This window comes from Ambystoma mexicanum, chromosome 5p (assembly GCF_040938575.1).
Source record: "Ambystoma mexicanum isolate Mex_15411 chromosome 5p, UKY_AmexF1_1, whole genome shotgun sequence".
Lineage (NCBI taxonomy): Eukaryota > Metazoa > Chordata > Amphibia > Caudata > Ambystomatidae > Ambystoma > Ambystoma mexicanum.
This window is the reverse complement of record NC_090930.1, coordinates 663,761,284-663,775,663: the sequence shown is the minus strand read 5'-3', so window position 1 is coordinate 663,775,663 and position 14,380 is coordinate 663,761,284. Positions and strand designations below refer to the sequence as shown.

Below are 14,380 nucleotides of genomic sequence, written 5' to 3'. Positions count from 1 at the left end.
GCAAATTCATATTTCTGGAGTGAAAGGCTTACATTTGGGCTAATTTGCATACCCACAATGTCATGCTCATGTGGTTCTGAACTGCCGGCGAAATTCCGGTGTGGGCTAGTGAGTGGTGCTGTGGCATTGTGTGTCTTGGCTCAGATGGCTTATTCTCAAATACATCAGAAAAAAAGGCATAGCTAATGTTACCTCTGTGCAGTCTACTTGTCGGTGTGAAGGGTTGCCACATGTGCTAATAAACGGATCCATTTCACATATTCGTAATCATTTCACTCCTTCTGCTCTGTGGAAAACACATTCTAATATTGTGTCTGAGCCCTACGCGATGCCTTAAAAACTGCTGAACTGAACTGTATGGAGCTGTGCTGTGCAGAACTTTCAAAGGTGTCGCCCCAACCCCATTCCCTGTCATCTTTTCCTCTCGCCTCCCATATCCTCCACTCCTCTGCCCTTCTCACCCCCCCATCTTTTCTCCTGTCCCATATTCTCTCTTTTCCTTTTCCCTGCTTTTCTCCTCTTCCCTCCAATCTTCTATTGTTTTCTTTTCTCCTCCTCCTTCCTTTCCCATCATCTCCCGGCCTTTCCTATCCTAAATGTTTATGTTTGTCTTGTTTTCCTCCTCACCTCTACTCTCCAAATGTTTACTCTCTTCACTTTTCTTCTGGCTACCTTTCCTGTCCTCCCTTCTTTCCCTGCCCCCCCTTCTTTTCTTCCCCTTTTCGTCCTTAATCACTCTCTTCTTCCTTTGCTCCTCTTGTCTCCTCACTACTCCCCTCTTAACTTTGCCGCATCTCTTCTCCCTCCCATATGTACAGTCAGCTCAACTTTTCTCTTGTTTGAGATTCAGAACTTACAGGAGTTGTTGGCAAAATGGGTTCTAAAAGAAATGTTGCAAATATAAAGATACTGCTGATTTATTTGAAAAGAGGAGATAAAATTCATGTGCAACTTTTCTTGCTTGTTTCAAAGTTTTTATTTCTTGTGTTGAATATGTTGTATTGCAGGCCCGCCAGTCAACGTGACATGCAACATTTTCATTAACAGTTTTGGCTCGGTGACAGAAACTACAATGGTAAGATTTTAACATATAGATTTCTGTTAGCCTTCCTTATGAACTGACTTATTGCAATTCAGCATCAAATGCAGCATGTGGAGTAGCACACCACCATAGGGAACCCCGGCATCTAAGCTACACAAGGCATGGGGCGGTCGGGGGCTGGGGGGTTTAATGACTGTTTTCTGAAATGCTTGTATTGGTTTATTTCCACAGTCTAATCAGAGGCGCAATGGATTCTGGGCCAGGATCAACCCTGCTAGCTTTTCCCTAGGTCACCTTCAGATCCTAACTTTGGAAAAAGAGATGAGAGTTGAAAGGATTTGCTGGTGGGTGAGAATGTACTGCATTTCTGGAAATATTGAGGCTGGGGAGGCTTTTTATACCATCTTGAACGATACGTGCAATGCCAGAGCAGATGGCATACAGGTTAAGCAGTAGACACTGAAATGCTGCACATTGCAAGTTCGAATCCCAGCAAGGCCAACTCAACCCTTCACCGTTCAGAGGTCATGGATGACCATTAAGTTGGCTGATACTAATATTATTGCAGTGCTTAGAAGGCAGAGTCTTCTGGAATGAAGTGCTATGTACAAGCTAGAAAAACATGATATTGGTTAATATCATGGATCTGCAGGCACATGTGTGGACGTTCTTGAAATTAATCTTAAGAAGGGGTTGGCTGCGTCTTAGGATACCAGCTATGTGCACAGTCATTGGATTGAGAATGTATTATGCTTGCCAAGGGTTCTGCGGGCAGTTTTGAGCCCTAATATGAAGCAAAGTGGTGGCTGCTTGTTCCCAGAGGGGCATCAGATAATGCAAGATGTGGACTTGATTGCCCAGCCCGGAATACTAAGCGAGGCAGGGTTGAGTTTCAGAACATAGTACAGACATTTGCAGATGTGTCTCAAGATGCATTGAACTGCTTGGGATGGGAGTTAAGCTTGAAGGGTGCAGATATACAAGTGTGTAATCATACGAGGGGTTCACAGATGCTATAGAAACAAATGTTCCCTAAGACTGCAGGGGCACACATGTTAAGATGAAGCTGCACGGTCAATAGACGCTGCGAGGGCACTTGTCACAATCCTTGCTGTATGAGGGAGCTTGGAGTTGTGTCATGCTAACAGAGTAAAACGTAGAGGTGAATGGCCCCAATAGAATGCTAGACGTATGAGACTTGTGTGCACATGCCAGAGGTAGCTGGAAAATATGGCTTTAGCTCATAAATTGAAAGTGTGAAGCCATAGATACCAAAGAGATTGCCCTCGAGAGGAAATTCATATCCCAGAGTGACGCCAACTGCAGATTCTGTGGTTCAGAGAGAATCATCTCGTAATGGGCCGGTTATTGCCCAATCATGGGAGGCGGTGCCGGTAGCAAGCATGAAGGTATCCGTGCCTGCCATATAGGCACGGCTTCCTCCATGCTCGTAATGAAGCCCATTGTACTTCAGGAAAAGTATTAAAAAATGGGGAGAAACCCTGCTCTGCTCCTCTACTTCCTGAAGCTCAAAATCTGTTGGTCACTTGTTCACATTGGGTCAAATGTACATCCATTTATAAGGACCTTGCACATGATCTGCATGAGGATATAATATTGAAACCGTTTTTAAATTATATTATTTATTTTTACAACAAATAAACGAAACATACACATCTAATCTAACAATATAATAAAAGGCAAGATGTATGTTTGTCCCTGTATGTTTTCCTGATGCAGAAGTTTCCCTTGTCACCGCTAGAGGGGGCTGCTGCCATAGGATAAATAGAGACAATGCTAATTCAAAAAGCTTCACCTACTGTCACCTAGAGGGGGCCTTAGGATACTAGTGGTCCTGCTGTGTCAATGAAAACCTGCACTTTGGCCCGTGTACACCGGCTATGACACTAGTCTTGTAAATAAGTGTCAAGTAATGCTCACCAGCTCAGCATTGTGTAGGGTGACATAGCACAATAACAGACATAGAATACACATACACAGAAATAATTTACATTCATGTTTGCAAAGCAACAACTAAAGTTCAAACTGATAACGCTTCATTTAAGTAATGTACGTGTATACAAGCTATCCAGGTTACATTAAAGGTATGTGTTTTATTCTTCAGGTTGCCCGCGATTTATTTTTATGCTAAGTATACTATTCTACTAATCATTGTTTTATTATTTTTAAAAACGTTTTCAACATTCGTATCCATACAATAATATCATTGTAAACCTTAATTCCCTTTACCATGCATGAATGCTGGTATCTGATTAGGTTGGTTGTGTAAGCAGTGCTACACAAACTGCCAAGTTTATTTTTCAGTTTGATTAATAATTCAGCTGTAAGGGACATGCGTACAGAGATTTCTTGCCGCCAGTCTGTTACCGGTGGGTATCACAATTTCTATTAGTGCTACTTATTACATCATTTTATTAAAATGTGTTAGGAAACTGAATTAATATTCTGGGTTGAACTGAATTCCCAGGTCCTCTACCCAGATCAATGACATGGTTGCAATGCTGGCTTGTTATTAGTTTCCTAATTTTGGAATTGTGAGGCAGAAGTTCTGAAATCATTTTTACATTTATAGATGTACAATTCCTTCAAGTCCACCTTACGTTTTTGTGCCATGGTTATGAGGAACTGCCTTGTTTTGTAATACCGGTTGGTCCTTGTAGGATTTTGATAGACAGCCGCGATTCTACTAAGGGCCCAGAGGTGGGCACTATGCACTCCCTTTTCATTAATTGTATACATCAGCAGGAAAACATCTTGTAAAAAGAAAAACCGAATGTTCCTTCAACCCTCATGTTCCCTCCTCTCCTTTCCACTTCCAGCAATAGTGACCCATTGGGCCTCATTATAAGTTTGCTGGTCCGAGAACTATGGTACCGGTAAGCTTGCCGGTACCATAGTTCTCGGACCGGCAAACTACGAGTTGTGCTCGAGTTGCACCCGCGAGCACAGCATCTGGCTTCCCCATTCCCATTGAACCCCATGGGGCTCAAATGGGAATGGGGAAGAATTTTTCCCGTCACCCATGAATGGGCAAATACCGGGTCCGGCAAGGCCGTAATGACTCGGTAATTGCCCATTTATGTGAGCCGGAAAAAATAAAATACTGGCGGCAGCCGTGCCTATATTACAGGCACGGCTACCACCAGCCTCGTAATGAGGCTCTATGTCCTCAATGACTGCGAACATCAGTGTATCAGTAAGAGCAGCAGAGAAGAAATGATTGGCAGAGGTGTCCAAGGGAGGATAGGATGCCAGCATAGCTGGTTCATAGTGATAATACCGAATCAAAAAATCTCGAAAACAAAAATCTCGAATACAAAAGGCCGAAAAAAAAAATATCCAATTTTTTTTTCAATGTGTTTTTTTCCAAAATGGGGGGGGTTCCCCCCAACCCCATTTTTTTTTTATTTTTTTTTTATTTTACCCCTTTTTTTTACTTACCTGACCCCAAAAACATATATAAATAAATAAATAAAAAATTCGATTTTTTTTTTTTTTTGAGATTTTTGTTTCGGGCTTTTTGTCATTCGAGATTTTGTTTTCGAGATTTTGACTGACCACCAGCATAGCTATGGACGATGTGGGGTCTCCCTTCCTGTGCAGGAAAGCATTTTAAAATCTTTTTTATTAGCATTTATAAACTTGCATTTGTACAATTACGATCCATTCCTTTGTTACAAATGCAGTAAGCTAATTAACAAGGGGGGTCCTGGGACCCCTTGCTCACTACTCTTAGAGAGGCACAGCTCCTCCCTACTGATGAGGTCCAACCAGACCGAAACACGTGTCTGGGGATGCTGTTGGTGCTCTTGTTCAGAGGAGAATTGCCTAGCATTTCGGTGCTGGACTGCCCCAGGGCAGGACAAGGACTGATATGTTTGGGATATTTCTTCGTTGTGAAAGATAGTGAGCTAAAGATTCTGGGTAAGTCTCTTGTAACCAGGACTAATGTCTGGAAGAGGGACTCCCAGGACCCCCCTTGTTAATTTGCAAATGCAGTAAGCTTACATGTAAGATTGATTACAGTTCTGTAAAAACACTTCAACATAATAACAACAAGACAACTTTCTTCGCGCATGTAAACTAGGTATCTCCTATATTGATTCCGTAGTCAAGCTAGGTGTGTAGGGACACTTTACAGGCAGCCTTCTGAAACTGAGCCATTTGTAGACTAGCCAAAACACTGACGCTATGGATATTATATCCAGTGACCACAGGACTGTGGCATTCATGGAGGCAAAAAGAAAACACAGGTGTCTTTAGTTCACCATCTGGGACTCCTGGTGAAAGGGATAACCCAATGCCACCTAACCGAGTCAAAATATGGTCTGTGAGCTTGTCATCAGGGGAATAATTGTGGTGATTGCCTAGTGCACACAGTCATTCACATTCAGATAGCCTGTTGTTTTTCTCCTGGACCTGGTCCCATTTTATGGGTATATTGACCTGGCAGATGCCATCCCTAAGTCTTTAGAGGTTTGGAACACATGGGTGAACCCACGTTTAATCCCCTCCATCCAGTGCATTAAAATTCTCAGACTGGCTTGCCCTTCCAGATGTGGAACAGTGTGGCCAGCATATTTTAAGGAACAAATTCGTTAACACTTCCTTTAAGAATATGGGGGCAGAATGTTCCAAGCCATTGATGAGTGAGGAAGAGCACTCCACTGTTTGTGTGAACCCCAAACTAGCCATTATTTCCCTCATATTTTGATAAGGATATTGGAAAGGTACGGCTTGAGCTACCTGCCAGGATCACCTAATGGATGCAGTTGGACCAGAACTAAACATTTTGGTCAATGGTTACAGAGGTGCTGTGTGCCTGGGCTCAAAGGGCCCTTCTATGCTATAGGTCAGGAGAGGAAAAAGGGGAGTGGGTGGGTTTGGCAGACGCACAGACAAAGGGGAATTCCGAGGAGGTTCTGTTAGGGGGTGTAGTCATGAAAGAAATCCGAAAATGTGCATCTACCTTTAATACACTTGAAAAAGGCTAACCTTCAGTCAAATGCCTGTTCCCAACACAGGTTTTCACCAGGGCCAGTACGATTAGGTGTTATTTGTTTGTCCCACCTTTAATACACTTGAAAAAGGCCAAACTTCACTCAAATGCCTGTTCCCAACACAGGTGTTCACCAGGGCCAGTCCGATTAGGGGTTATTTGTTTGTCCGAGCATGTTGTTACAGTTCAACATAATTCACAAACAATATTTTTCCACCAACCTCTGCTTATTCTAGACTCATATTATTTGGTCTATTACCCACGTGCTACCAGCTGTCATGCATTGGATATGTTACTCAAGGTAGCTGGTGGTACAGGAGCCGAATAACCAATGCTTGATTTGTTGAACTGCAACTATTTCAGTTAATTGGGATGAAGATGATTTCATTTATATTTATTTGAAATTCATCTACAATTCGAGGGTCATCCTTCATAAATAGAACTTGAATGAAAGATACTCAGTGCATATGGGCAATTCTTGTAAAATGTCAGATTTCGTCCAGTTATCCTCTTTTTTAAGCAACAGGTATGAGGCTGATGATTTACTTACACATTTGGGCCTAAATACAAGCATGGAGGTAGCAGTGCCTGTGTGGCAGGCACTGCTACTGCCATGCTCTCTACCGGCACCGACTCCCACGATTGGGCAACAACCGTCCCATTATGAGATGAAGGGGCTGGTAATTGCCCATTCGCGGGAGGCGGTAATGCCGAGCTCCCGATCCCCATTCTGCCCCATAGGGCACAAATGGGGGTGGGGAGCATGGATGCACCAGCACCGTTGATAACGGTGCCGGTGCAATCAAGAGTTCTACTCGCGGGTGCCGCATAATCCGCCAGGTAAGACCTGGTGGGCTGTCAGGAACCGACGAGCAGAACTTGTAATGCGGCGTCTCGGTATGAACGATGTCGGTGCTTTACCGGCACCGTTCATACCGTGGCCGCCACTATTGTAATGAGGCCCATAGCACTTGATCCATCCCTTATTTTCAGACATATGTATTCGGCCATCAATCTTTTGGTAAGTTTAGGTTTTGTGATAAATTGGAAGAAATAACAGACTTATGTCCCACACAGAAGATTCAATTCCTAGGTTTTATGATATATTGCATGCCATCCACACTTCATCATCTGCAGGAGACAATCCAAGCAATTAAAAGGGGGAGATATTCCATATTTTGCTGGCTCTTGTGATAACTTTATGACAGCTGGGCAGGATATGTGGCATACTAGTGGCATCTACCCTACCCCTTTATTCCCACGGCCAATGGAGAGGTTAATCAATCAGTATCGGCTGCAAAGTTAAGATTTTTCAGATTGGGTCCTTCTTTCTTTAGAGGTCTGAGAAAAGTTAGAATGATGGCTTCAACAAATAAAAGCATGTAAGAAGAAGGACAATGTTTAGTTCCTGGCCAAGCCCTCAGCTGGGGTCAGCTAGCTCTGACATAGTTATAAAAGTTAAGTGTTTTATTCTTCTTGCTGCAGGTAGGTACATTAGGCTATCATAGATGGGAAACAACACTGGTGGCATCCTCTTTTTAGTCATTTCTCCCTCTCGAACCCTTTAAGAATCTTCACTCATCACAACCACTCATCATTGCCATGCATTCCATATTACCTCTCTACATTACCAGACATGCAGACATCACTCACAACCTGTGACAAATCAACTTCCTGGGCACCAGTGGTCCAGGGATGAATATCGGTTGCTAAACCATCAATCAGTCCCACACCTCTAGTACACCAGAAGGGATCTGAAAATATTGTAAGCAAACATGGACGGAACAGCAGGCTTATCTCCGCAAAGTCGTGGATCGTTGGTTAGTTGCAACAATGCGAAAATACAATTATTACCTAATGATAAAAGGGACTGTCCAGTCAAGGTTGTATACAAATATATACTTTAATATTATTCATCAGACAGTTCTAGCACACTACAAAATACAACCCACCATGTCAAGGAATGCAGAGGATAGACAGCTTCAAGAAGGAAAAGGGATGCACTCTTGATACTGACAGGAGGGTAGTCGATAAAGTAATTAATCGCAATAGTTCAAGGATACTTGGTTTCAGCACAAATGGAGCAATGGGTCCTAAAATGTCACTAGGGGCCTTCAGAGAAGGGCCAGAGGGACAGAACCACAATGTACCTTGTGCTTGTAGAAGTTCCTGGTGCTCAACAGGGTTGAGTCGGTTTCAGGGTGCTTTGCAGCTCCTGCAAGAGAATTGTTGCTTGGGGTCAGGAATCATTGTCTGAGTGCTGGTTGATGGGTCTGAAGCACTGGTCGGGGCATCTCGGATGACGTTAGAGACTGCAGCGTGACAACTGTCAGTGGTGCAGTCGGTTGCAGCTCGAGGGGCTCGACTGGTTCAAAATTGTCCTATAAGCGGACGCTGGTTGATGCTTGTCGATGCACTCCTCATAGCTTCTTCACTGGTTTTGTGTCGTCCTTTAAGACGGACAACCCAAAGCTGAGGAGAGTGTTGCAGGCACCGGCCTTGCCCTTGGTTTGGTTCAGAGACTCTCTGGCACTTCCCACCTAGGAAGCTTGCTGCAGAGCCTAGCAGGGCATGCTGTGTGCTGGCTGGGTACCATTTCTGGAGCTGCTGGAGGGACCTCTGGATTCAGTATCTCCCTCTGTTCCCTGGGAGATATTTAGGGGATGGATCTTGCTTCCTCTTTGGAAATCCTGGCCTTCCTTCACTGGTGAAAGCTGTAAGGCAGACTGTACCTTCAACCATGGTCCAATGCTGAGTTTTTCTTGTTATGCCTTTGCAAAGTCTTCAGATGATCTGCCCTAATGGGCCACAGTGATTGGTGTAGGGTAAGCCTACCTTAATTAGCCAATCTTGGGTCTCCACCAACTGTCTACTGTAAGCATGAGGTCATAACGAGATGCTTTGCTACGGTAAAGGGGTGAAAACATTAGATACTAAATCCCACCAATCTTCCTGTCTGTTGTTGATCAAAGGGTCTCTTTGGTTAATTGATCTCTCTGTGGTTCCTGATTAAAGCAGCAGGTCTTCCTTGAAGCTGTGGCGCAAACAGACTTTCTGTGTCATGTCCCGTTTCTGGAGCCATTCCATTTGGCACAGAGGGAAGCATATTCAGGGGATCGTGGTGTCCTCATCCAAGATGGTGCTTACTGTTCCATGTGCAGGCCTAGTTCCTGCCTGCTCTGCTTCCTCCTTCCTGTTTCCTTCTCGCTTTGCTAGGACAGCTTATATGTGGCGCCTTCATGGAACACGGCGTGTCGCTACTCCTTCCTTCAGACGCCTCAGCCCTGTGATATTCAGAACCAACCAAGAGGAAACTGGCTCTCACAACCGACATTCGGGTGTGCCTGACATTAATTAGCTAGAAGGCTTGCACAACAAGGGTAGGCAATCTAATCCAATGCTACCTCTTTCTTGTGAGAAGAAACAGTTCCTGAATTTCAACCCGTGTTCGCATGTACTACATGAACGGGGCTGCAAAGAAACACAGAAGAGCGCATCTTTACCTAAAAGATCAGGCTACAGGGTTTTCTCCCCCAGAGGGTTTCCCTGTGACATGTGCCCTTCCCTTCTCTTTGATCTTTGGGAGTAGAGGAGCCCAAGAGTTTTTGGGAAACTTGACTTAACGTCTCTAGTATGTATGTATGAAATACAAGGGTCTCATGGCAGTCAAGCATTACAGTTAGCGATGCCTAAAGACAAAAAAGAAAAAAGGTATCAAGTGCCCCGAGGGCAACTATGGATCAGATGCAACAACTAAGGGCTGCTGCCCAATCCCTGTCCCTGCAAGTACAGAATTTGAAACAAGAAAACGTCTTGTTGCGCCAACAGGTATTTCGCTCACCATTAGAAATACCTGCAGGTCCTTTGCTGGAAAGCAAGTATGATAGCAACCCTCATAAACTGAAGGAGTATTTAGATGCCTGCATGGTCCAGTTTTCATTCAAGAATGAGTATTTTCCATCAGAGTGGGACAAAGTGGGGTACATGATTTCTCATCTGTCAGGTGCTGCTCTGGCATGGGCTACACCTTTAGTAACAACCAACAACCCCATCTTAGATTCCTATTGGGCATTCACCCATAGTCTCATGGTTATGTTTGGCCAACATAAAATCACATTATTATCCCAGGAACATCTCTTAGATTTTAAACAATGCTCCCAAGACATTCTGTCTACATAACTAAATTGAAGCAGATGGTGGCCAATACTGCATGGCCAGACGATGCCTTAATTACATTGTTCCGCAGAAGTCTGTCAGAGGACCTCACAGGTGAGATCTCTTGAGTACCTCATCCTGCTAACTTAGTAGAGATGTTAACTCTGACCATGCAGTTAGATTATCATCTGCAGGAGCGTAATACTGAGAAGAGACATAGGAGATTTGTGAAATCATCTTTTGACCAATCCCGACCTCCTCGTAAGACTGTAGAACCATATTAACCAATGCATTTGGGTGTGACACAGGGTACTTTTTCTTCAGACAAAAGAAAATGCAGGAGATTGTTGGGTCTTTGCATGTATTTTAGGGTCTGTCCAGTTGCACCTCCCCAGAGACAGGGAAGCACTCAAACCCAATCATAGGGGGAACCACGCTTGGGAACGAGGTGTTTAGTTCCTGTTGGGAGTGTAGGGGCATGCTACTGTTGTTGAGGCCGTAGCCACCAAGAGAAAGCTAATAATCCCTGGTGCTGCCGTCCTTTAGGGCCCCGGACTACATTACCCAGAAGCCTGGGCATCATTGCTGGGTTATACAGCTTGATAATGCACGCCTCTGCCCGGGCCAGATGCTGGTGATTGACGGTTGGAAGAACAGGCAGAGGGCATTGCTAGAGCTCCTGGAGAAGTGTGGAGGGTTCATTTTGTTTCGGCCTCTGAGAATATGGCGAGGCTTCTGAACACTGTTCCCCGGGTCGCAGCGGTTATGCTTCCCGGGCAGCAGAGGTGAGACAGGAGAGTGGCTGTGAACTGGTGCGGTGCCGGCAGAGTCAGAGTTGGATACTGCTTGTCAACGTTTGCTCGGGAGTCCTCATGAGGCTCCTGAGCCTCAGATAAGTGGCCTTGTTGAATTTTAAGCATATTCTCAGAATACACAAAGCATTCACTCGTCATGGGGCAATGTTCGAAAATAGGTAACTGTGGTATGAACATCAAGTTCATGTGGAGCGAACAAGTGTAGGACATGTTTGTATATGCATTTTCAGAGTGGGGTAATGTGCGCAGGGAAGTTATGGTTGCCTAATATCCTACGTGTGTGAGGTGAACTCATGGAGGGGAAGGAAACAAGGTGTACTGAGCGATGTGCTAAATGCTGATTAAGATATTGTACATGATATCATTTCACCAATTCATCATGTCATTTATTTTATGAGGTCAAATATTGGCCAGGATTGGACAGGAGAGGTTATAATTGAAGTCAAGTCTGTGAAGAGATGTCAGGTGGTCAAAGCACGTGAGATAAGGGTGTGCGCAGGTTGTCACAGAGTCACAAATAAGAGTGATTGTGTGTCTTAGATATTCTTTCCGTAATTCCCTCATCCTATCCAACTGGTTAACCTAACCCTCTTTCCGGTTTCCCTACAATCCCCTTACCCATCCACAAACTCTCCCTAATCCCTCTTCCCTCCACTGGCTGCCTCGTGGTTACGTGTTACTTGGTATCAGGAACCCGTGCCAACCGAGGTGGGAGGGGTCATTGACATTTCAGATTCTGTGGTTCGGGAGGGGGTGATGATACCCGTCCCTTCTGCGTGTTGTGACAGTTCCCCATACCAAGCTGTTACTCATTCCAATGTGTTACAGAACATATCCCACATAAATCCACTTATGGTGGTTCTTAAGATTCAGTTTGTGCTAACATTGCATCACATGATGTTCCAGCATTGGTGGACTGTGGGACCGCAGGTGTCTTTATTGATGACCAATGGGCTGGTGACAACAGAATTGCTCGTATTCCCAAGGAGGTATTGATACAAGTGGAAGGTATGGATGGCAGTCCATTTGGTATCAGGCCCCATTTGTGAACAGACTGTTCCCTTAGAGATGCACATCAATACTCATCTTGAAAAGATTACCTTTGATATTATCAAATCGGCTCACTAAACTGTTATACTTGGACTGCCAGGTTACACAACCTGTATGTTAACTGGACTGCTGGGTCTATGTTCCTGGGATCTGAATATTGTATTTTCCATTGCCTGACTAATGGTTCAGTAGGTTTACACACGTCTCTACATCATTCCAACATCTCCATAACTAATACTATGATTGATAACATTGCCATTTTGCCGGAAGCATATAGAGAATTCCAAGACGTCTTCTCCATTCAAGAATTCTCTGCTCTTCCGACACATTGTTGAGATGACTGTGTGATCAGTTTGTTACCTGATCAACCGATACCATTCGGGCAGATGTACATTCTCTCCGAAAAGGAGAAGTCAGTGCTCAAAGAATATCTTCATACTAATTTACAGAACAGATTAATCGCTGAGTCCATATGCTTCACTGTTCTTTGTATCTAAACAGAACACTGAGGAACTCTGTACTTGCCTTGACTTTAGAGGCTTGAATAGGATTACCATACCAAATCAATATTCCATGCCTCTTATTGTGGACATTTTAGAGACTGTGAAAGGGGCTTCTTTCTACACTTAAATAGATCTTAGAGGTGCCTATCGTCTTATCCGTATAAAATCAGGAGATGAGTGGAAGACTGCATTTCACACTCCTTTTGGGCATTTTGAATGCAGGGTAATGACCTTTGGGTTATCGAATGTCCCAGATATTTTCCAACGTTTCATGGACGACGTATTTTCAGATTTACTTTTGCATTCAGTCTTTATCTATCGTGACGATATCCTTATCTTTTCTCACAATCTGTCTGATCATGTGCGCTATGTCCAAGTGGTGTTGGGCAAGATACGACAACACCATTTGTACTGTAAAATGGAGAAGTGTGAATTTGAACGGACTTAAGTCACATGCTTTCGATATGTTCTCTTTGCTAAAGGTGTTTCTATGGATCCACTAAGGGTGTATGCTGTTCTGGAATGGCCTCTTCCTTCGGTAAAAAAGTTACAGCGGTTCTTGGGGTTCGCTAACTTTTGTAGGAAGTTCATCTCGCATTACTCCCTTACGAGTCTTCCTTTGACTGTGTTATTGAAAAAGGGTGTTGCCTTTTCCTGGACCAGTGAGGCTCACCATGCGTACACTACGCGTAATACTTTCTTTTTTCAGGTCCTATACTGAAGACCCTGGACCAAAATAAGGTTTTTATTTTAGAAACTGACACTTCTCATTTCGCCTTGGGTGCAGTGTTGTTACAATTGTCTGACCAAGGGGTGGAGTGTCCCGGTTATCCCCTACACAGCTGAACTATTCTGTACTGGAGAAACAACTATTGGCCATAAAGAAGGCGTTCCAGGAACGGAGACATCTTTTGTTGGGTTCCAGGTTTCATGTAGTGGTCAGGACTGCTCATTAGAATTTGAAGAGCCTTCAGTTTGCTGAGACTCACAATAGCCATCAGGCTGGAGGGGCCCATTGCTTCTCCCCTTATGTCTTCATTTTTACAGTTATTCCTGGTAGGGCTAATCTTCAGGCAGACGCCTTATCAAGGAAGGATACTGGGTAGGCTTCTCGTTTTCACTGTGAACGCCTGTTTCCTAAATCCATTTTCATTCATTCTGTTTCTTACTTTCTCCAAACCGTTCATACTGAAACCACTGCTAACACTGCAATATGCCAGGCAGCGCCTGTCAAATTTGGATTGGTGTTCAAGGATGTCTACTATTTTCATGGTGGCAAGGTATTTCTGCCAACGACTTTGTCCAACTATGTCATGACTCCGTGGCTGCGGGTCAGAGGGGTGTATCTCTGACCCTGGAACTTTTACAGGGTCATTTTTTGTGGCCCACAATGGCACATGATGTGCAGGATTACCTCTCTTCTTGTGTCTTTTGTCTACAAACTAAGGTACCTAGGTGACCTCCTATGGGGCATTTAGTGAGGATGCCCATGCCGCCCAGGCCCTGGAAAATCATTTCCACAGATTTTGTGGTAGATTTACCACCTTCAAGGGGTTCCACGGCTGTGATGGTCACAATTGACTATTTTACTAAATTGGCCAATTTTTTCTCTATCTAAGGTTCCCTCTGCCACTCAGATGGCAAGAATATTTATTGACAGCATTTTTTCACAGCATAGGTTGCCTGACTCCATTCTGTCTGATCGGGGTCCTCAATACACTTTGCGTTACTGGGGGCATGTATGCTCTACTTTGAACATCAAACGGGCATTGAGTTCTGGGCTTCATCCCTAGTG

The 14,380-nt window shown here is 44.1% G+C and overlaps 1 protein-coding gene across 2 annotated transcripts in view; it reads left to right on the top strand.

The window, feature by feature from the left end:
- LOC138481120 (glycine receptor subunit alpha-4) overlaps positions 1 to 14,380 on the top strand; it is a 1,152,059-nt gene that overhangs the window by 603,281 nt on the left and 534,398 nt on the right. For both annotated transcript variants that reach the window (XM_069613038.1, XM_069613039.1), the window contains exon 3: positions 1,008 to 1,075. In XM_069613038.1, coding sequence (XP_069469139.1) covers positions 1,008 to 1,075 — 68 coding nt within the window. The remainder of the gene's footprint in view (positions 1 to 1,007; positions 1,076 to 14,380) is intronic.